The following is a 23,628-nucleotide window of genomic DNA, read 5'->3' as shown; positions in this document are numbered from 1 at the left end:
CACTGCATAGCAGAAGGATTTCTCTCTGCAAAAGAATATTCCCCTGGCAGGTAAGAATATGGATCATTGTCCTAAATGTCCTCATCATCAGAATCTTGGCACTTGACCCTTAACTGTGATGGACTATATGCAGGTCCATTAAACCTTCATCCTCTGACTCTTGGAAGTCCAAAAGGTGAGCAGGGAGCAAAGGGGAAATCTTGGAGTAATCCTGAATTTGCTGGAGCTGAAGGAGGCCAATTTTTTCTCCGTCGACGGGCTTGAAGGTGCTGTTGCTGATGTAATCGTCTGCGATCACATCGAAGGTGCATGGGCGGTCTTCATCTGCTGGACCATCGTCATCGGAATAGTCGACGGACAGATGATACACAGTAAAATTCTTGTATACGGAAAAGGCCTAGTTGAAAATGATGTCGTAGTTACCATCTGCATTGATCCTGCCAACATTGCAGCAGTCAATGTCTTGACTGTCATGGTAGTATAGCCATCGCTGATGAGGCTGTCGAAGGTGCACAAACCTCACATTTGCTTTAGGAGGCTAGAATCTTCAACGACGAGGCTGTTGACTGGCAAGAAGACTGGTCCCTGACAGGAAACAGAGAAGCAGAGGCTAGAGCTGAAGAAGACTTTAAAGCCTCTGTCTGGGGTTTTTTGTGGTGTTTTACCTAACATTGGTCCTGGGAGTTGGATCTCTTAGAGTCCCCATGATGGGAAGAGGAACTGCCTTCCTTTCTTTTCCTTGAGGCGGTATGGCCTTTTCCTCAGGTTCAGACTGAGTCAGAAGCAGTCTTCCTGGTCTGGAGCCAGAGTAGTAACCTACCATTGAGGGGTTTAGTTGAAAAAGTGCGACAATATTTGCATTTCCCGTTTTTATGGTCAGGGTAGAAGCAATATAGGCACTGTTTGTGGGGGTCTTCAGAGAACAGCCTACACTTCCCATACAACTTACAGGGCCTAGACAGCCCTTTTTAGGATCTTGCATCTCCACAAGAAGGAAAGGCAAAAATATATAGTCCATTAATACCTTAAAAGTAGCAGAAGTTGGGACTGGAGGTCAAAAGCTGAAGATAGAATACTGTAACTGAACAGAGCTCAGAGACACTCCCTATCACATGACACATTTCTGTAAGAAATCTGAGGTATGGTGGCCCTGTAAGGGAAGGAAACTGAGGTCTCTGCTGTGATTTGCTGAACTTTGGATGTTTTAAAATAAGGTTGAAAAGGTACTCAAGTGAATTTTCTATTCTATAGAGGTCTATGGTGATGTTTTAATACTGCTGTTTCTACTGTTACCTTGGGACTCCCACCATGACGAGGGTGAAGATTCAAACATGTGAATCTATGAAAGATACAATACTGGAGAAGCTAATAAAGTATGCAATATTGCCAAATATATTATTATGCGACACCTGTTTAGTGATACGTTATGTCCGTAAAAACTGTGAGACTCACATTTTTAATGTTTCAGAATTGTGGAAAGCATAATTGTACCGCAAAGTGATACACTGTTTCTTGATTTGATGTATTTGACAGCATAAAGGCATTAACGTATTGTCAATGTCAATGTTTACAGTACCACATACAACATCTAAACCAACTTACAGTTCAATGGCTTTATTCCACATGATGACATAGCCTGAGAGTGTGAAGGACTCCACGTTGACAATGTGTACGTTTCCTTTTTCTGTGCCCACATAGAGCCATTTACTTTGAAAAGGCAGATGGCAAAATGTTATCCTGCAAAACAAAAGGAATTCATTAAACTAAATTGTTACATTTCAGTTTAAATCCAACAAGAATCATCATTCTATCACCAAGGGATAAACCAGACCCACCAAAGATTGTTTCATGGCATTATAAAATACCTTAACATTGAATTGTAATAATATACCAGATAAATTACCACCTTGCCAAACATCATAAGGATATCGCAAGTCACAGAGCAGTTCCAAAATGATATAATAAGAACGAAGCCGAAGGCACAGTTGCTCTGCAAGGACACTGAACTCCAAGAAGACTAGCAATATCCTATTAATATATGGCACAGGGTATCCTATTACACTGCTTAATTTATAAAAAAAGATTAAGTGCCAGGTCCCATGGCATTACTCACTGGCCCACTGGAATTGGTGCAACCCACGTCACTTTTTTCAAGCAGGTTTAAGTGAAGTTTTATAATTTGCTTAAAGCTATATTAAATAGTGTAAGGCTCCACTAGTGGAGGTGCTTAAAAATACATACACAGTGCCACCATGTGGTAGTTCCTCATAAATAAGTTCCAGTGTTTACAGATAACTGGCGGTATCGAGCATCAGAAAACATCGGCACAAATTAGGCACAACCTTTTTCCCTGTAATACAACATCACCTTTCCCACAAACTACTTGAATCATTGATGTCTTACACAATCATATAAAAGAAATAGCATGGTTTCTGTCATGAAGAAATAAAGCACATCTCTAATGTCAACTTAAACACAGCAGAAATCAGACTGTAACTTGTTGGAAAAAAACATATTAGAATTAGTTTATTGTCAATACAATTAACAAGAGGGTGTAGCCCAAAATGAGTAGCAGCATCCAGATTCTTTTTTTCTTTCCTTGTAATCAACTATAGCATGCAATAAATAAACATGTTGCCCTAATGCTTTTCTTTTTGCTAAAATAACTATTTATTTTAGAAAAACAGACCATAAGAAAAAAGTTGTTTAAACTGCAGCTGTAATGATGTTCAGTGGCCTACCTTTCATCTTGGCTGCTGGGTCTAGCCAACAGCATTATGAGGTAAAATTCAACAGTAATAAATTATTGCAGTCTAGGAGGTACGTCCTCTCTTTATAGGAACTAAGAGACGTAATACCTCTGCTGTAATAATTAAATCTGACATAAGTATTTATACTAGGATAATAGCCGTCCATACTATTATAAAAACCTAATTCAGCATAATAAAGGACGTTTGAAGGCAAACTGATTACAATTGAGAGGTGGAAGAAAAGGCAGGAATGTAATAAGGGAGACAATTTCGAATATGACCTATTGTAGCAGCTCACACCTGGGAAGAACAGAAAAAGTGAGACAATAGGAGAGGAGAAATGGGAGGAGACCAGGGGCGAAGTGTAATTAAATTAAGGGGAATAGGATGAGCAACGCAATGTGTATGTTTGTTTTGTGGGGGATGGAAGAGTCACAAAAGAACTGAAATTAAGGTAACACACTGTAAAACGAACATGTGCCACAGGAATCTAAGCAAAGTTAGAAATCAAAACCAGGAGTAAGAAGAAAACAAGCCTTAGCAAAGTTAATATCTGCCCATGTCAAGTTAATGCAATGGTGTGTTTTCTATTGTTTTTATTGCATATAAAGGTCACACAAATAAAATAAACAAGAAGAAAGAAAGCATGCTAAAATGCTAAACACTGCTGCTGTGTGCTTGCAATAAACCTTTTAAATACCGAGGAGGGGGAGGGGGGGGCGGGGTCACCTAAAGTTGGAGAAAGGGAGCAACCAAGTGGATACTGGGAAGATGGTAAATGGCTCCTGGGAGTCTCCTGTTTGGGACTGCAATATGCATGCTATGTCTGCGCCATCACTTACTTAAAAAAATGTTAAATACAAAAATACACTTCAAATATAATTGTATAAGTAGTTGAGCATCCTAGGAAGCTGGTCTACTTAGAACATCTACCTTAACCTTTTAATGTTAATCACAGGTAAAACGAATCTGACTTTGAATTCAAAGCCAATAGTACTTTTACTGTGTACTGGAAAAACCTGAAGACACAGTTTCACCACACAAGGATCACTGAAGTGCACTTCTTTTTGGGCGGATGTGCACATGTGATCAGGTTTTTACCTCACTCAAAGTGGCTGGAGCAGGCTTATATTTACTCACTACCCCATGCATTATGCTAGGGTGGGTGGGAGAGGAGTGAAGCAAAAAGTGAATGACAGATGAACAGACCAATAGATGAAGATAGCTAACCTAAAGTCCTCTTTTTACACACATATATATATATATATATATATATATATATATATATATATATATATATATATATATATATACGTTGTTCATGATATTTTGAGGCAGCCAAAACAGTTGAAACTGTTCCTATACCAGACCTAAAAAATAAAGCCTTTTGCGAATTGCAATTAAGTGACCTACTATATGCCACCTTTTATATTCTGCGCTGATTAAATAATGCATGAAAGATAAGAGGGCTGGTGTCAATTGGGCAAGAATGCCCCACCCCCACCCCGATGTGAAACGGCAGAGAGGTGGAGAACTCAACTCCAGTTGCTTATTCAAGGGCTAATTCTGTCTTGATTAGACTATAGCAATGCCCTGTTTTTGGCCGCCCCAGAATCGACCATTAACACCCGCCAATGAGTTCAGAACTCGGCGGCTAGGCTGCTTACTGGCACATCTCGCAGAGTATCAGCCAAACCTGCACTCAAACCCCTGCACTGGCTGCCAATACAGGAAAGATTAAATTCAAGTCCCTGTGCATTGCCCATAAAACTCTTCAGAACAAGGGGCCCCCTATTCTAGGGAGCTTGGTCCGCCCGTATAAGGCTAGCAGTGCCTTGCGTTCGGACCATGAAAATTTGACCATAGTTTAAAGAGTCAGGAAGGTTCGGACTGGAGGGCGTCGATTCTCGGTCAATACGGCGACCCTGTCGAATGCCCTCCCGGTTAGGCTGCGAACCGAACCAAGTTACTTGAAATTCCGAAAGCTCCTTAAAACGTTTCTCTTTCCTCAGGATGTGTAAGACCTAGGCCCTTTCTCAGTTGTCCTCTGTTCTATAGCGCTGGTACGCTCCTGGGCAGCCATGCGCTTTGTAAGTCAAATTTCATTTCATTTCAACTCCGCCCATCCCAGCCATTTTGACTGAAATCCAATGAGGTCCATTTGTCTACATTCCCACACAGCATTCCATCTTCTAACAAGCATTTGAAATGTCTGGCATAATTAAAGTTTGAGCTATTGCTGTTGCATTATTTAGCAATGCCAATAGCTCAAACTTTAATAATGCGAGACGTATTGCATGGCAAATGCTTGTTTCTGTTGGTGTTGTAGGCCGACTTGGCAGTCCAATGCATTGCTGTGGTTGCCCAACTTTTAGATGTGGTTGGCTCTATTGGTTGCCTGTAGATGGGTACGGAGGTGTGTACTTGACAAACGTTCCTCTTGGAAAGGAGCCGAGCTTTAATATGGCTTCTACCAGCCACCAACGCTCTAACCTAATGAGCCAAGAATGAAGTTAAAAACATTAACCTTTGATGTAAAACAGGAGAGGGGATGAGTTCCCACCTAGTGGCTGAATGTAAAATCAGAAAACCTATGAATGTTACCAGTTTTCCCCTTGACCAAGCTGTGCGATTCTAGACAAATACTTTATTTCACAGAGCTACAATATTGCGTTTGAGAACACGTAGAAAGACACAAGTTTAGGGAACGCAAGCAACCTCTACAAGCACCTTTCTCTGGCTTGATTTAAATAAACTATAGTGTTGCTAGATGTAACCTACTTGGTAGATACAGGGTGCACATGATAACTGACTCGCCTCTTAATAAGCTATTGGCATGGCGTGGTGTGTGTGGGGGGGGGATATGATTTTTTTAAACAAATGCCTCTCAATGCATGATGTAATCTGATTTACTAGGTTCAAAACCTTCTATGTGTTAAAGAAACACTTTTTATGTTGAAGAGTCTATCATATTTTATACAGTGTTTGCTGCAGTTTACGCGCTTAACATTTTCAGGGTTCGGCTCGTTCATGGTCTCATTGATCCGTCAAACTCTGGGCTCGCCCCTTAATTTTTGGGCGCGCACATACCCAATTCTAACTACAACTCCCACTTCAAACGTGGACAGGGCAACACGACACATGCTTATATTGGCCAATATATCTGAAGAATGCATACTTTGTAGCATTTGAAAACGTGAAAAGCGCACTAGAAGGCTTCCCCGCCCTCACGTGTCTGCTTTAGGCAATGGCGAGGGACAAGTATAGGCTACGCAAGAGCGCGAGACTAAGAGAGGGAGAGAAACTGAATCACTATGTATGTTTGTGTGAGACAGAACCAGAGGGCGGGAGATGGGAGATAAATTAAGAAGGTTCGAAGATAATACCTGTAGGAGAAAGAGGGGCAAAGTGAGACATATCAGGGACGAAGAGATACGGCATGGGAGAGAATGCGGAAGCAAGCACTGGAGGCATAAGGATAACGAGGGAGAGAAAATTGAGGAATGGAAAGTGTTACAGAAAAGTGCAGACAAATTAAAGGGGCAAAGAGAGAGTGATAGAGGAGAAAGAGAATGAGGAAGATGGAGACAGAAACACAGAAGAAAAGAGAGGGCGCTAAACAAAAGGATTCAGTGAGAAAACGGGGGGGAGCAGTTCGACAGAGATAGAACACGAGAGAAAGATAGAACAGTGACTCAGACAGAGAAATATACACAAGTTACATTTATAGAATCTCACTAGTTGAATGAATAGATTTAATTGAAGCAGAGGGATGTGGTACATTTCTCCATTTACATCCGAGTTAGGAACGTCCACCTTAAACCAGGACAAGAACAGCGAAGAATATTCCCGAAGCACTTAATCTGTACAAACTTCACTGGAGGCTGCGCAAACAGTGTGAAGCATCGTCTGACCTCGCACTGACCCCGCGGGAGTGTTTATACGAGCAGTGCCAGGCTTCTGAAACTAAATATTTCCGCTGGCGATTACGTGTACGTGCAAGTATGGAGCGCGCACCACAGAGGAGCGGGGCGAGGGAGTCTCTTGGTGTCTAGGACGTGCTGATGCACCGGTGGGACTGGGAGGAGCAAAGGCAGGACATGCGCCCGCCTTTGCCCAATTGCGCACCTTATTTTTTTTTAAAAGCACGCTAAAGCCAATGGAGGGCCGCGAAAGCAAAAGCCCACACACAAGCGTGTGGTTAGCTTTCTGAAGCCCACGCAAGAGGTCTTGCGCTGCCCAAGCACTGCTGCGCACGGCAACGCAGGCGCAAGACCTAAAAATGGAAGTATTTCTTATTTTACTAAACATTCAATAATCCGTTAAGTCACTGCCGAACAGAGGAAAACTTGCAACTAACTACATTAGGAGAAGGCCTACAAAAAAACAGAACGGGAAAAAACGACCACTACTTGTGTCCGGTTAGTTCAGACAGGGAGGGAGGTGGGCATATTGTACTTTTTTCTTACAGTGAGTGGAACAGGACAGTAGCTGTGAAAAGTGTGGCACCCTTTGCCAGCAATCAATTGTGTTTTCACTTTGGGAGAAATATATCTATGGATTTAGAAAATATGATGCATTTTTCCTTTGTGATTTTCTTCCGTTTAAAAAATGTTTTCGTACGAAAAACCTTCTATGAATGTAAAATACTTTTCATTCTATCTGGCAGCTTTTAATATGGAAAGTAAAATCAACTCCTTCATCTAAATGCGAAAACGTAAATTCTTTTAAATCGAACTTGATATCAGCCGACGGCTGTGTGCTACTCCCTTGGGAAAAAAAAGGAGCTGGGCGCAGGCAGTTGGTCTCATAGATGTAGCTCCCCTCCTTAGATTTATGACTAACCCTTAATAGCAGGTCCTTGTACGTATATAGTGCGATCTTTAACCCTTTCTTGTGTCTCTTCTTGTGTACACACAAGACATCATACAGTGCCTGGATACCCCTCGGGTGATTAGTGCGCTTTACAAGTACTGATTGTTTGATCCATCATTGTTCAGACACTGTAATTATAGACGTCATTAGTGATGTGAACAATGACGTCATATGAGATGTACTTACTGTGCGTTGTTGTGAGCTGCTCATGACCTGATATGTAAGATATAGAGCACTAGGAAAACTATAGTGGAGGGATGCTGCACAACACTTCGAAATAACACCAATTTTAGTGCTTTCCAACTACGGCTCTAAACTTAGTTGGCATCATAGCCTACCCAAGTCAATGGTTGGCATTTAGACCCCATACCAGATAAGAATAGAGTAAACTATACTATGAGGGCATAAACTCTATATTCTCCCCAAACTATACATACTGACCCGACCCTCCTCTACTTCTCCTTTCTCCTCTATTCCTAAGTTACTTGGTGCAAGATGTTTCTACAGTCTTCTTCCCCTCCACTCTTCTGTGTGACCAGCAGCCTTAGTAAACTGATTTGGTGAGACAGCAGTGAGCTGCCAGATTAACATCAAGACCTCAAAAGGTCAATTTAGATCCTCAGCAGTTCCGCTCAATCTCATCCATGAAGTTGTAAATTGGGAAGGTTCAACGTTCAGTACCCTGCCTTGCTAGAGACAGCAGGGCTTCCAAAGGAGCAGACAGCCAGGGTTAGCACTTCAGGCTACCAGACCTAACTGGTCCAATCCACGGCCATCCGCATCAGCATGTCCTGAGTCTCGCCTGACTTTCTCAGAGACCTTGGGATTGGTGGGAGGCTGAAGCGTGTATAGGAGGACAGAGTTCTACTGGAACAACTCACCTGAAGATTCAGGAGTAGAAACTAGAGAGCACAAAAGACTAGATAATGAGTAACTTAGGAGCTAGCGAAAAAATCTACCAACCGTATCCACTGGATGAAGATACTTCATGCCACCTCTTTATGCAGGTGCCACTCTTGAACAGCAAGAAGATATCTGATGGGCTTACCTGCCCTGATGTTGAGGGATCTTGCTACGTGAGTAATCATCTAGGAGATCCTGTGCTGTGCCACCCATCAACAAAGCCTTTCCGACAAATGGCATGAGATTCCAGTATGCCATGCTCGTTGAAGTACAACATGGTAGTCGTGTTGTCAATCAGCACCTGACTTGACCTGCCCTTGTTTGACAGGCATAAAGGCCTTTACAGCCAACCAGATTCCTCACACTTCCAAATGATTTAAATGGAGAGTCTACTCTAAATGATAAGGAGATCCAGGACCAGTTTGATTGTCCATTTATTGAGCAACATCATTTTCTTGGACAGAATTGTGGTGTGATGCTCCAGTACAAAACAGTAAGATATGGGGGAGATCCATCCAAAAAGGGAAAAGACATAACCAACTTGGATAATATGAAGGACTCACTGGTCCAATCTCATCCTTACTGGTCTCAACACAAGACTGTAGAGTGAACAAAGGGGTATGAAAGGGGTACCAAGTGAAAAGGAGGATGAGGAATGCTGTTGCTGCTGTTGTACACGTTCTTTGTAAACATGTTTATCCCTGCCAGCAGGATGGGTCTGTGTGGGAAACCGTAGAGGCAGAAAGGGCTACAGCTGACTATACAAAATACCCCTTGAGTAACCTCTGAACGTCCTGCATTGCTGATAAATCTACTGAGCAATGATTGGGGCATAGCTCTCCTGTCTTTAAATATTTTTAACATTGCACCGCTTCCTTGCCAAAAAGCATAGATTCAGCAAGTGGCAAGTGTATTATGGAAGCCAGGACCCCCCCAATTAGAATATAGTGGTGTCCAAGCATGTCATCTAATAATTATGCTGTTGGCCACAGCCTAAGTGTTGACTTCTTAACATAGTATATACTTCAGAGCATCCTGACCACCATTTACTCTCGGTGCAAAGGTGTCACTCGTGTTCTTAGGCAAAGTCTTCAGAACCTCATACCATGCCCCAAAAGGTGTGGGCGTGAAGGCCCAATAAACCAACTGCATTCAAGCAACATACAGCCAAACTTGCATAAGAAAATACTCTCACTTATAATATAAATTCTGGAGCGAGGCCTTGGAAGAAGGCCACCAGAACGTAGCTTTCCGAGCAATAGTCCCGCCCTGTGATTATCCTATAACATCTGTTCCAAAAGCCCCTTATTGCGTTGCTCCAGAAATTGTTATAGCTGCGAGGCATGCAGCAGTCCCATTTATGGCACAATAGCAAGTTGCTAGGGGGCTCACGTCTCCGTGAGCTAAGTACAGCCGGGAGGCAGCCCGGGCAAAGAGCGGGCTTACGTTACAGTCTGTGAGCCTGGGATGTGCAATGAGCCTCCAGGGACAAACAGTAGGCAGTCGAGCCTGTGAACACCAGCGAGGCTCGGGGCTAGGGGACCCACTCCCCTGGGGCAGATGCTCCAGAGTGGTGCGGAAGTGAATAGAAGTGCCACGGATAAGATCAGCCATCCGCTCTCTATTTCAGGAAGAGCGGCTGGACCGAGATCGGCTGCGACAATGATGAGGAGAGAGTGCAGTGCAAAAGCCAGAGTAAGAAGTGTGTGAGCCTGGCACCTGTGATTGGAGCAGTGGTGCATGACAGCAGACGCCGCTGAAGATGACTGGCACCAGGGGTGCGGCGGTTTGGTGGTCCACAGCGTTGAAGAGGCCATAACGGGAGACCCGGCCAGGCAGAGCTTGATGGTGCAGCAGTGAGGAGTGAGTCTTGCAAGGTGCCTGGGGCCTGTGCAGTGCACACAACTGGGTCTTGTATGTTCAGAACAGTAGAAGACATAAGCAGACGGTGAGCAGTGTTGGGGGCAGCAGGCACCCAGAGGCACAGCTGGCTGTCTGTCACTGGCAGCAGAGGGCCCTTAATTACATTTTCAACACTGCCTTGAAGCCCCTGAGGGTGTGAATCTTGCCCCGCCCTCCACGCGAGGACAGCCAGAGCATTGGGCACCGGGTAGCAGGACTGGTAGGGTGTGGTGCTGGAGAGTGGCCACAAGGTCTCCATATCGGGCGATGCAGATAAACTGTACAGCTGCGCTGATGATGGATCAAGGAGAGTGGTGAGACAGGCATACTACCCTTGAGACCAGACACTGCGGTTAGTCCAAGGGGGTTCCTCTGGTGGGGGTGCCCCAGTCCTTATAATGGATGATTAAAAGACCTCAGCAGCTGCAGCGAAGACCCACTGCATGCCTGTCCTGCCTCACATTACCAAAGCGGAGTACAGGGCTGTGGGAGACTGGCGATACAACAGGAGTCTTGAAGTCTGGCACAGAGGCGGCAGACCCTCCTTCTGGTGCTGTGAAGAGACATTGATTGTTCTGTCTTCCCTCGATCTGCCTATCTTGGTGCGGCAGGCATGATGTGTACTTGGACTACCGTGCGACAAGAGTGACAGAGGAGAGTGGGCTGATGCAATTTGACTGACCAATCAAACGAGACAGAATCGCAGTATGTTGACCTGTTGTGGGTGGACCTCTGAAAGATGGCAGATCAGTCCCTGGCTATGGAATAAGATGTGACCAAACCTCAGGAAGAGGTCACCGCTCTCCAGGCTGAGTTGACTGTCCTCTCGGCTAAGATGGCCACACTGGATCATGGAGCTAAAGATGCATAGGGGAGAGCCAGAAGATGTAATCTCCAGTTTGTTGGCTTTCTGGAGTATGCAGAGGGACAGACCGCAGAACTCTTTCTTGAATGCTGGGCGGTGACGGCGATCCCCCTTGGTCAAGCTATCCCCACTTTTTGTAATGGAAAGAGCTCATCACATATTGGTGCTGAGAATGCCAGCTGGGTCCCCCTAGCGTATGATGATCGCATAGATCCCTAATTATGGAGAGAGAGACGCCATCCTTTGCGCTGTCCGGCAAGCAGAGGACCTCCACATTCGAGAACCACATGATTTGCATATTCCCGATAATACAAGGTAGGAGCAACAGATGCGACTGACATTTGGGGGCGTGAAGCAGAAGTTGAAGGCCAAGAAACTGCAGTACATGCTCCTATACCCAGCAAAGATGAAAGATATACAAACTGACCGCACACACTTCTTCACCTCACCTGAGGCGGTTTGGGACTGGCTGGAGATCCAGGGAGATGGACAAATCTCAGTGCCGACCTCCCCTGCCTCTGGGGATTTGCCACAGGTTCCTCATTGGTATCTACCTCCAAGGAGAAGTAGACAACAGGGTGGTGGAGGTTCTTGACCTCCCTCCCAAGTAATAGTTATGAAAGATGGTGGAAGCGTTGACTGCTACTAACTCAGACAAGAGCACTGAGGACGTGGTGGAGGAAACCTCGAAGTGGGAGACACCTGATGTTGAACTTGATCAGCTCTATGGGTTTGGACTCTGAAGGGACCCTGGTTCAGAGGTTTCTTGTGGTGACTGTGAGAGACGTTATGATGAGGGATCCAAGTGCGCATGCTTAAGCAGCTTGGCGATCTGGTCAGCAAGTTCTATGAGAGTGTGCAGATGTGAAAGACGGAGAGCCATGTGCTGGGTACACGGAACAGACTGCTCCCCCACCGGAGTAGTAGTTTTATTCTTTTTGAGGGTATTTTGATTTAGTTGTTGGGTCGGTGATCAGAAAGGTGTGGGTTGATGGTGACAGTTGTGGTGGCCTGTAGCAACTGTGGTGCGGTGTGCTAACAGAGGGAGGGTATGCTTTATGTAAGTGTGGGCTTGGGGTTGGGATCAGGCATTTGGGTGGTGTGCTCAGAAGCTGACACTGGACGCAGCTCTCCTCCAGATCATTATTGAGATTGCATGTTGTGCGTTAGTTGTAAGCATTAGTTTGGGCCTCAGTGGATAAGGTGTGAAGAGAGACAGGATTTTTTCGTGATGGGAGGTACATTGGGGTCGGGATGTTTGGGGAGACACAAGTTGTTTTGGTGTGTTTACCCGGTGGGCAGAAGAGGGCATTCTCTTACAGTTTGTTATGCAGCGGCAGGGGAGTGAGGGGCTGCGAGGTGGAGGGGTGATACTTGAAGTGTTGAAGCAGGGCTGTGAGTTTTAAGTTGGTGACACAGAATGTTTAGGAGCTCAACTCTTGTTAAACAACACAGGGTGCACACCTACCTCTGACGAAAGGGTATACATATTGTTCTCCTACAGGAGAAGCATCTGATGGAGGGCGAGGTACAGAAGGTGCAGATGAAATGGAGAGGACAGCTGTACTCTGCACATACTCAAATTATGCCAGAGGGGTTGTGATATGGGTTGTCCCTCAGGTCCCCTTTACGGTTCGGATGTTGAGAGGCGATACGTCTTACTGTATGGCCTGTTAGACGGGAAGGAAATATGCCTACTAAATGTATAAGTGCCAAACACAGATAATGAGGAGTCCTATCTTGAGGTGGAGCGAGAGCTGCTACCATATGTTGGGGTTCCCCTCTTATGGCCAGGGGATTATAATTATATACTACATGGGAATAGGACAGACATCCCCCACGGCATGCACAAAACCGAACATGGCAGCCTCAGTTAGAGATGTGATGGAGTGTCTGCATTGTACAGCTGTATGGCGGGTGACACACCTGGAGGTCAGAGAATTTATATGCTATACGCTGGCACATGACACCTATAGTCGCCTATATCAGATTCTGGACCTCGCTGCAGAGGTATAAAACTTTCATATACTGGGTAGATTTCACTTAGATCACGCGCCAATTCCCTTGGAGTGGATGGAATTAGACCCAAGGTAGCCTTGTGGCGACTGTGTCCAGAGACATTGAGAAACCCCAGATCTGCGAGGAGCTTCGGATGGTGATGGCGGGTTACTTTAATACTAGCTGGTTGATGGCAATGTGGTAGGGATGGAGTGGGAGGTGCTGAAGGTGGTGACATGTGAGGAGCGCACGTCTCGAATTGGCGGCTCTAGCCATTACTTGGAGGGGACAATACTGGAGGAGGAAAAGGAGATGGGGAAACTCCAGCAGAGGCTCATGTTCAGGGGGAGAGATGAGATGAAGTCCTGACAGGATGGGATAGATTAGACTGTCAGGTCCAGAGAGATTACCTCCAACTGTTGCACGGAGAGGGAGATAAATCAGGGGAGCTCCTGGCATGGCTCCGTATTAGGGAGGAGGTGCGATACCTGTTGTCAGTAGCCACACGGCTCCTGGATGGGTTGGTACTTCCTCGCTTAACAGAGGTGCAGGATAAGGAGAAGAAATTGCAGGTTGAACTCCAAATACAGGAATTGAAGGAAGTGATCCAGCAGATTGCACACTGCAAGGCCCATAGTCCGAATGGGCTCCCAGTAGAATATTAGCAGGCGTTCTCAGGGTTGCATCTTCGACAATTATTGGAGACTCTCCAAGAGGACAGAAGGTCAGCTGTGCTACCGCAGTCAATGCAGGAGGCCCTGATTATTATGCTCCCCAAGTCTGGTAGAGACCTACCTGATCCTGGCTCCAGCCTTTGTCCATAGTGGGGGGCCAACACAAAGATCTCGGCGAAGTCTCTCGCGATGCGAATGAAAGGGGTAGCGACCCACCAAGTGCATGGTGAGCAGGGCAATTTCATCCCTGGTTGGGGTACCCAGATAAACTTGACGAGATTGTACCATGTAATCCACTCTATAGCTGATGGGGGCCTGGAGGCCACGGTGGTCGCTTTAGATAGAGAAAGCGTTTGACACACTTAGTTGGGAGTATGTCCGGGAAGTGTTAAGGCTGGAACTGGGACCTGTTTTTCTGTCCTGGGAGCGATTATTATACATTTAGTCAGTTGCGCATGTTCGCACCAGACAGGAGGTGTAGCAATGCCTCCGCATCGAGAATAGAACCAGACAGGGGCCCCCTTGTTGCTGCTCCTATTCACTCTGGCAATGGAGCGAATGGCCATTTGGCTATGCCAAGACATGGCGGTGTATGGTATAGAGAGGTGCAAGGCACAGTCACATCATCTTGTTGAACACAGATGACACTCTAGTCTACCTTACGCACCGGGAGAGATTGGTGAGCGAGTTGCTGCAGTTCATGACTGACTTTGGTGCTGTGTCGGGCCTCCAAGTTACCAAGTTAACAAAAACAAAATAGAGCTGTACTCTCTGGCAGCACTGGCGCGATGGAGAAGCCTGGTCTCCCTGTGACTGAGCTTTGGTGGGAGATAGCCCACTTCCGCTATCTGGGGATATAGGAGTACAGGTGGCTCATTCTCCAGAGACACATTATCAGCAAAATATGGGAGGGGTACTTGAGGGCCTTGAGTCGTCAATTCCCTTTTTAATTCGCCTGCCCGTTGCCGGTGATGGGCAGAGTGGCACTTTGCAAGATCGAAGTTAAAGGAATAAGGGAGGTCTCCTTATAAATCCAATCGGGGACAAGGAGTCAAGAATCAAAAGGGGGGGGGAGGGGAAGGGGTGAGAGTCCCTATTATCCAAAATTTGGAAAGGTCATGCCCGTACCACCTTTAGCGAACAATCACACCCTCAAAGATAAAGTAAAGACCACAATGTTTTACAAACACGTTCAGTTAGATGAGATACTCAAAAATCAATATCCAAAAGTGATTATTTTCTTAAAAAATTATACAATTTATTCAATATAAAAATAATATATTCATTAACAATTTTAGTGCCTTGACAGTACAGTGTTAAAAATCACATGAAGAGCAGGTTAAAAAACTTTTCGGTAAAAAGTTAACAAGATCGTGCGCTGCCTGTACGTGCTAAAAAAACACCATGTGTACTATCCCAAGATCTGCGTTTGTGACGCTGAATTGTCTGCTGGTATCCCATGTGTGGGCTAACAAGAGGAGTAGGATAAAATTGGACACACTGAAGCTAGATGCCGAGCTGGGGGGACTGGGGCTACGAGATTTACAGATGTACTACTTTGTGGGACTGTGGCCTGAATGAGGAAAAGGCACCGCTAGCAGACTGGGGAGCTGGTGAGGTCCTACCACAATACCTCATGCAGGGGTCATGTGGACAGAGGGATTTCCCGTTTATTGTTCGGCAAGTAGCTGAAGCCTGGGAGTAGTCAGTCATGCGTGTGCTGGAAAGGCACCCTATGCTAGATTACTGCCCCTCTGATGACTGCGGCCCTTTAGGCAGATATCAACAGTGATGGCAATGACACAAAGATCAAAGGGAGGTGCACCATGGCTAGAGATCTGTAAGTGAATGGCACTTTCCTCCTTAGGGGGAAGGCGCAGGATTGGTTTCAGATGTAGCAGGGCTAGTTTTTGCAATATGCAAAGATATCTCTACAGCCCGCGAGATCTGGATGTAATTCCCGGCACAGCCTATAGAGTCCCAGAAACTACGGCTTGTGTTGAATCCCAGCTTCACGAGGGGTTTGATATCCTCAATCTACCTAGGTCTTCGTTACATTATGCTGTGAAGCTATGATGAGACCAGGAGCTGATGTTGGTGCTGTTGGAGCAGCTCTACTGTGTACCTGCTGTTTTGCTGCCAAATCATGCCGTCTCACCTCACCCAGAGTCACCTCTCCTGATTGCCCCCAGGCCTGGTTACAGAGCCGAGTAGCCGTGGAGCTGTGTCATGTGGCAAAGGCGAGGGGGAATCGCTTGACCAGCTGGCATGTGGAAGCAGAAAACGTGTAAAAAAATCAGCGGCTATGAATGAAGGTTGATTGATGCTGCAACTTTCACCTTGGCTGCCCTCACCTACCACTTTACACCGTTCTGCAACACTTAAAAGCTCCCCCGCCTTCATTCACCATTTAAGTCCACCGGCTTTTGGTCATTTGATTACCGCCGTAATGTGTTGCAACAAGTGATTGCAGGGGCGGCGGTCTGCATATTGTGGTTGGACAAAGTTGATAAAACAGGTTACAGCAGACAGCAGATATAGCACTAGGAGGCACCAAGAGGCGCAAGAGGTGAAAAGAGGAAAGTAGAACTGCTGCAGAGGTGCTTTAGGGTGGTTGCTTAGTAGCAACACATTGGGTAGAGTCCGGTTATGCGGAAGCAGCCCTACCAGGTCAGGGTGCGGCTTTTGTGACCGGTGATCGCTCACTCCTACCTTCATAACTGCATTCCTTTTCACCATTTGCCGCGGTCTGCAAATTTATGAACCAGCCTGAAACCTGTCTAAATCCGGCTGCCTGTCTTGAAGAAGCTCCAAGGAGGGAGACTTCCTTCTCCTCTCTCCTTTGCATGCTCGTGCCCCTTCTCTGTTCGCGTTGGAGTGCCAGCAAACCTTTGAGGACCAAAGTGGGTGAGGAGGTACTCTATATCATCGTGTAGTGGAGCACAGTCACACATTTTAGAAGATTCTATCATAATTATTATTAATTTGTGTGAAACAAGGGCCAAAGCATAGGTTGCAGCCAAATTAAGGATTTATACCAAAGATGAGCACGACACAGACTTCACAGTTGAAATAATGACGGAGGACAAATTTGGGGGAGGGGGGTGTCTGAGTCAGTCATCAATTTCCGTCCAAATTCTAATATAGATCAAGCACCATCATCGCGGAGGGTGCTATGCTAGTTGATCAGCACAACAATACTATCCTAAGAGACAGGGCCTTGAGTACTAGAAAAGGCAAGAAACCAACGGCTGAGGGATCATCATCATCAACCTAAAACAATCAAGCATAAGTATCCAATGGATACCACCAATACTATTACAAACTATTTTGGGGGCATTACAGAGAAAGATCTAATAGATGTTTCCCTAGTCGCTCCTCTGTCTTCTCTGGTGTAATGCAAGCCAATCATATCAATTAAGTTACCATCTGATGCCACACAGCTTACATTTTCTGTCCTTGCCTTTTAAAAGTTTTTGGACTTCCAATAGTCTATCTCTAGATTTTTACAGTTGATAAGGCCTCAATGCCAATAACACAAGTAGCTGTTTCAGCATTGGAACTAGGGAGCTGTAGGTCTACTGTGAGGAGGAGACACTTAGAAACTGCCCCTCAACCCACAGGTGTGCAACGGAAGTGCATCAGACTCCTGCGTCCCTCCACTCACTCCCAAAGGATGTTTTCTATGATACAAGCAGCCCAATGGATTTCACATTCAAAGATATAAACAACCTAGATGAGGCATCTTGTAGTTTGGTGTTTGAGGGTAGTACACCCTAGGACCCACATATGGGCCTGTGCATACATTAGACTTTCCATTAGGTACAGGATTGTCATATTTGGACTAATTTTCGTCAGATGATGATTTAATTAACATGGGAAAGACCAATGCTGCAGATTGTCAGACAACAGGGGGCCAACAGGCAAACAGGTGTACATGGACTATAACTGCCCCATATGAGACACCACCCGTCCAACCTATATTAGGCCTCATGAAAGTCATGTGCATTACCTACGCACTGCCTGCTCAGCCACTAAGAATGGATGAGCAAACGCATGTGATAAGAAAGACTTTGAGTACTAAGAAGGCACTGGAAAGTATTGATCTGAGGAAGGATGGCATGAAGGAAGTGGTTAAGAACCCGCTCGCGCAGCCCATTGAATCGGCAGAGCCATGCACTTGCTCCTCTATCCAGAATAACTTATGTGAGGTCCCACTCATAGTAACATCAATTATTTAGTTGTAAGTCCAAGCTCGTAAGGAAGGAGCAAGCTGCATTAGTGAACATCCCAGAGGTCCATACGAGTAGTGCGTTATACAAGTATCAATTTACATTTACTCTCCCAAAAAGGGATGATGGCAGGGATATTTATAATCAGAAAGAGGAAACATACTCCCTGGGTCTGGCGCAAGAGCCTGCACCTAGGACTTACAAGCCTAAAAATATGCTGCCGAAGATGTCCCTGTATCCATCAAGAAGCAGCCAAAAACTAAATAGAAAGAAAGGGGGGGAAACGGCCAGGCTTGTTGTCTATGGAGAGGTAACTAAGGTCTTGGGCTCCTGTGAATCATCATTCCAAAATGGACAGTATTGCCTGGATTTCCTCAAGCAATTTCCAAAGGTCCAAACTAACATTGACTTTTCAGACCCAAGTTGGAAAGAACAGCACTGATCCTGAATCTCCATTAAATTGCCAGCAGCCATCTGAGCCTGGTCATCAACCATCCATACCCTTTATTCACTCTAGTCTTTTATGAGACAAGCACTGCAAGTTGCATACACCCAATAATAAATGTCAAAGTATTAATCAGGGAAACAGTCTCAAGCCTGACAAATCTGAAGGAGAACTGCCTCCTGACTTAATAGCCCATGACGCTCCAGGAAATAGGGGTCAATAAGGCTTGCTCCTATCAAATGCAAAAAAAGTTACGTCCGGTGGTACCCTATCAGGTTCAAAATGCGAGCTACAATAGGTTATCATGTCGGGCCTCTGGTATAAGTTCCATGAGAAACTAGACTCCAACACATCAACATCGAAGGGCCAGCTCAGTCTCACTCGTCAAAAGTTAATGAAGGAGTAAGTAGAAGGTCTAAGCATGGAACAATGGATGAAATATTAGTGAACCCTCAGGACTGGCCTATAGCAGGTGAAGCTCAAACCCATCCCTCAGCTGCCCCCATGAATTAATTAGACTAGTCTAAACCCAGAATAATACCAGTCTGCCTCCACATAGCATCTCGATTACGGAGATTCAAGAGTGCTGACGGGGGTGATGATGGTGCTGCGTTTTATCAGAGTGCTTCTATTATTCCCAGTCTTGTCCACCCCTCTAAAACCTTGGAGAATCATCGGAGACCCCTGATTGAAGTTGCCAATAGAGAAGCTCTATCCAGGTCCTGGCTCGCCGTCCACTAGGGTCACAAACACTTTTGTCAGACAGAGTGCCTTGTGCAAGTCAGGTCGAAGATCCACGTTAGGGAAAATGAAGACAAATTAAATTGGGGAAATATTTTCTAATTGATCAATGCCTCACAAGGCTTACTTACCTCAATTAACCTAAAATGACTTGCTCAGTATAAGCTTTTGCCTGTGGGGAGGGAGCGGACACTAAGCTATGGAACAGCAAAGCAATAGTAGACCATCTACTTTGTCATTACAAAGTTCTCGCGTTTTGGAGAGTAACAGCTGAGAAACAATTTGCGGAGCCTGACCCGCCTACGTTCGTGGCAAGCTCGAAAGCACATAAAAACTCAAGCAGCAGAGCAAGGCTACGCCATCTGCCACTTTTAAACAGAGCATGTGACCCTTCTCTTCCACTCCCATCCTTAGTTGTTCTCAGAAAACAGAGGTTTCACGTAAAACCAAAGCAAGGTGTAGCAGGGGACGCTCCCCATTTGCCCAAATTGCTAGACAAGCATTCTAATGATGCCCTTAATGATCACCATCAACAATCCCATTCTGGATGGGATTTCATTGGCACTGCTAGGCAACTAAGCAGTCACATATAGGGAATACAGAGATCCCATTATTTAGTGCCTGACTGTACGCAGATAACAAGTTGGAATATAGCGGGTTCAAGTAAGAAAATGGAAGACAAAGATTGGATTGTGTACTGAAGTTACAGGATGTATGCTGTCTGCAAGAAACCTGGGCAGTAGAAACTTGATTTAGAGGGGGTTGTGTCTTTCAGTACGCCTGCTATAACCCAGCTGAGAGGAAGGGCAAAGGGAGGCCTACATACTTGGGTTAAGGCATCTTGTAAACTTAAAACTAAATTATAATTTTCCTACGTAGGTAAAAATATCCAACCCCTAGGGCTTGAAAGAGGCAAGAGAAGGATAGCTCAACATCTGCCTTTCATTGTGTAGGAAAACTGAAACCTCGATAATCTTTGAAGCACTGGAGTTACTACTTTTTTCCTTACGGTATGAAAGATTAGCTAGTCACCATTCATCAAACAAGCAGGAGAGAGTAATAATCTTATGTAGGGAATTACTAGACTTCGTTCAGCCCTGCAGGATCAAGAGGAAATGATTGAGGACCATGCCTGGGGGCTCCCTCCACATACTTTATGCAAAGAATGTATGTTATCAAAAAAAGCAGAGCAAGTAACTATGATTATCCTAAAGGTCACCTTAAGACTATTGAACGGTCGCCCCATCTCTGAGTTTTCCCCCCAAGACCAACTTACAGGATTGGGAAGCGTGCTAGAGCCATTGATTATTTTATGATTAATCTAGAGCCCTGGCACCGGGTAATCGACATGAGGTTCGAAGAAAGAATAAAGTACGACCATGATCCACTCCTCTTTGTGCTTGATCTTGCTGATTCCCACTGTGAGAACTGGAATCAGGTTGAGCAGGAGTATGCGTCCAAGTGGAGTTTAAATGGGATAGGATTAAAACTTGTCAGGGGTGCAATGAGGTGGATACACTAGACTTATCAACCAACTTGCAGTGGAGTGCACTCTCAAGAAAACGGAGTATGGAGGTTAAGGACTGTGGTCCTGGGACATTTGAATCCTTTAAATGACTTATTACAATTAGCAAGCAAGTTCTACTCGAGCATAAAGTCAGCAGGGGTGGTTAGTTCAAGATGTTTACTATGATTGGTATGATGATGAATGTGCCGAAAAAAGAAAGAGCTCACTTCCGCTTTAAGAAACAGAAGAAGGATGCCAAGGGGTGAGGGAAAATTAATGGAAGCTTGAAGATTTTATAAAAATCTCATCCAATACAAAAAGAAGACTCAGTGCATCAAAGCTTGGAAAGCACTGCAGTACACATTTAATACAAAAGACATGAAAAAGTACTGGGAAATTGTAGGATGGGCTGCTCAGGGCTGAGTAAGAATTTGGAACCCGTACAAGTCCTTCTTGATGGGTGGAGCATTTCGCCTCATTATATCAAGTGCCTATGGAGGACGATTTGGGAGGAGAAAAAATTAATCTACCGGTCTTTGCAGAGAAACAAACTGAAAGTGTTGCTCCTCTGTGTAAATTAACTCTCCAACGATGTTGAATTTAGTAAATTGGAAATAGCCGAGGTTATTCATCATCAAAAAATGGCGAAGGCTCCAGGCCCTGATCAGGTTCCCACAGATGTGTTCAAAAGGAACCTGTAGGTGTGGTTCGGGCCTATGACAGCTGCTTTTAATACTGTTTTACTGGAAGGTGTGGTTCTTGATTCATGGAAAACATCTATAATAATCCCAATTAAAAAAAGGGACTAGGGACGACCATTCCAATTACCACCCAATTTCCTTATTGGAAGGTGTAGGTAAACCTTTTGGTAAACTGCTATTGACTCACTTGGAAACATGGATGGAGACCAATGGGATAATGTTTCACCTGCAAGCCAAATTCCACAGGCCAGAGTACGATTGATCAAGTTTAGCGCTTGTTTTTTTTTATCTGTTTGAAGTACGCTATTTTAAGGAAAACACCAATTTTTCTGTTTTTTTAGGTTGAGTAATTGTAATTACTCGAAACCTATTACATCTGAACCAAAGTCTCTTGAACCAGCTGGATTTCCTACAATGCATGTTAACTTTTCAACCGTGACGCTTCTACAGCGCACGCTTGGCCCGTTCCCTCCCACCCGCTCGCATCCCGCCCCCCCACCAGGCTTCAACTCTGTGATGCATGCAACCGTGACGCTTCTCCAGCGCGCGCTTGGCCCGTTCCCTCCCACCCGCTCGCATCCCGCCCCCCCACCAGGCTTCAACTCTGTGATGCATGCAACCGTGACGCTTCTCCAGCGCGCGCTTGGCCCGTTCCCTCCCACTCGCTCACATCCCGCCCCCCCCCACCAGGCTTCGACTTGTGATGGACACTATATAAATAACAGCGCTCACCCCTTTCCTCAAAGTTTCTTTATTTACATTTGCTCTGTCTCTTCTTAACTCTTATTGCGCACTCACTACCTACTTCTCGTTTGCAGTGGCTCTTTTTCCTCTGCCATTTCTCACTTACACTCTTTCTTCTCACCACATCAAAGGCAACTGCTGCTACCCCGCCCCCGCACTCCCCACCCCACAGCAATGCCGAAATCTCTTTCTCCCTCTTTCTATGTCTGTTCTCGGACATATTTCATCTTCAACTGTTGATTTGTTTGCATATTTCGGGTCAAAAGAGCTTCGACTCTGTGATGGACGCTATATAAATGACAGCGCTCACCCCCTTACTCAAAGTTTCTTTATTTACATTCGCTCTGTCTCTTCTTAACTCTCATTGCGCACTTACTACCTACTTCTCGTTCGCAGTGGCTCTTTTTTCCTCTGCCATTTCTCACTTACACTCTTTCTTCTCACCACATCAAAAGCTACTGCTGCTCCCCCGCCCACCCACACGCACCCCCCCCCCCCAGCAATGGCGAAAGCTTGATTTGGTACTTCTTCATAGTCACTCCCCGTTTCCTGCTGTGTCCGTCCTAAATGCCAAGCCTGTATGGAGTTTGCCTGTAGTAGCGCTGCACTACGTTTCCCTATTTTAGGCCAGCAGTGTCCCTACTTCAATGTTAAACGTTTGGATTGGTGAAAGGCTTTTGTTTAAATCGTTTACATTTATTTATGTGGGGACGGTGTGGGAATGTACACTGCCAATAGTAAAGTCTAGATTCACCACTTTTGCCTTGGAAAACACAACAAATAAGAGACCTGTGTGTAAATATTTGTGGCGACCTCCAGGGCAGGTTTAAACCGGAGACCGCAGCTCTGCCAGCCTCTGGTAAACTGACTCCAAACATATTTTAAACCACCTCAGAATGCAAATGTGTTTGGATAAACTATATATATATATATTTAGTTTTATAGCATTTTTAAACCCTATCGGCCGCCGAGAGCCACTCGGGCTGTACTGGAGTCTCAGAAACGTCATCAACAGTTGCCCTCTTACTCCAGGTGTATGATTTGTGGATGTATTGTATACAGACAACAATCTTTTTTCAGAAGGATTTAAAAATATTCTAGCTGGAACACTAAATTTAACCTAGACTTCTAGGTGATGCGTTTGTTTTACTAATATTTTGTGCAAGAGGTGAACGTTATTTCAGCGTGCCAGCGCTACATCTTTGGCCTGACCTTTGTTTCTGCTACTATTCGCTGCTGACATGTTTCCAAACCTAACCATACTATGCTGTTAGCTCCCTATGCCTCTCAC

General features: G+C 45.2%; 1 protein-coding gene across 5 annotated transcripts in view; it reads right to left on the bottom strand.

Moving 5' to 3' along the window:
* The window catches only part of STXBP5 (syntaxin binding protein 5), a 1,242,391-nt gene that overhangs the window by 787,538 nt on the left and 431,225 nt on the right, over positions 1–23,628 (bottom strand). For all 5 annotated transcript variants that reach the window (XM_086927454.1, XM_086927457.1, XM_086927456.1 and 2 more), the window contains exon 5: positions 1,603–1,737. In XM_086927454.1, coding sequence (XP_086783580.1) covers positions 1,603–1,737 — 135 coding nt within the window. The remainder of the gene's footprint in view (positions 1–1,602; positions 1,738–23,628) is intronic.

Source organism: Lissotriton vulgaris, chromosome 6 (assembly GCF_964263255.1).
Source record: "Lissotriton vulgaris chromosome 6, aLisVul1.2, whole genome shotgun sequence".
Lineage (NCBI taxonomy): Eukaryota > Metazoa > Chordata > Amphibia > Caudata > Salamandridae > Lissotriton > Lissotriton vulgaris.
This window is presented reverse-complemented; position numbering and strand designations above follow the sequence as displayed.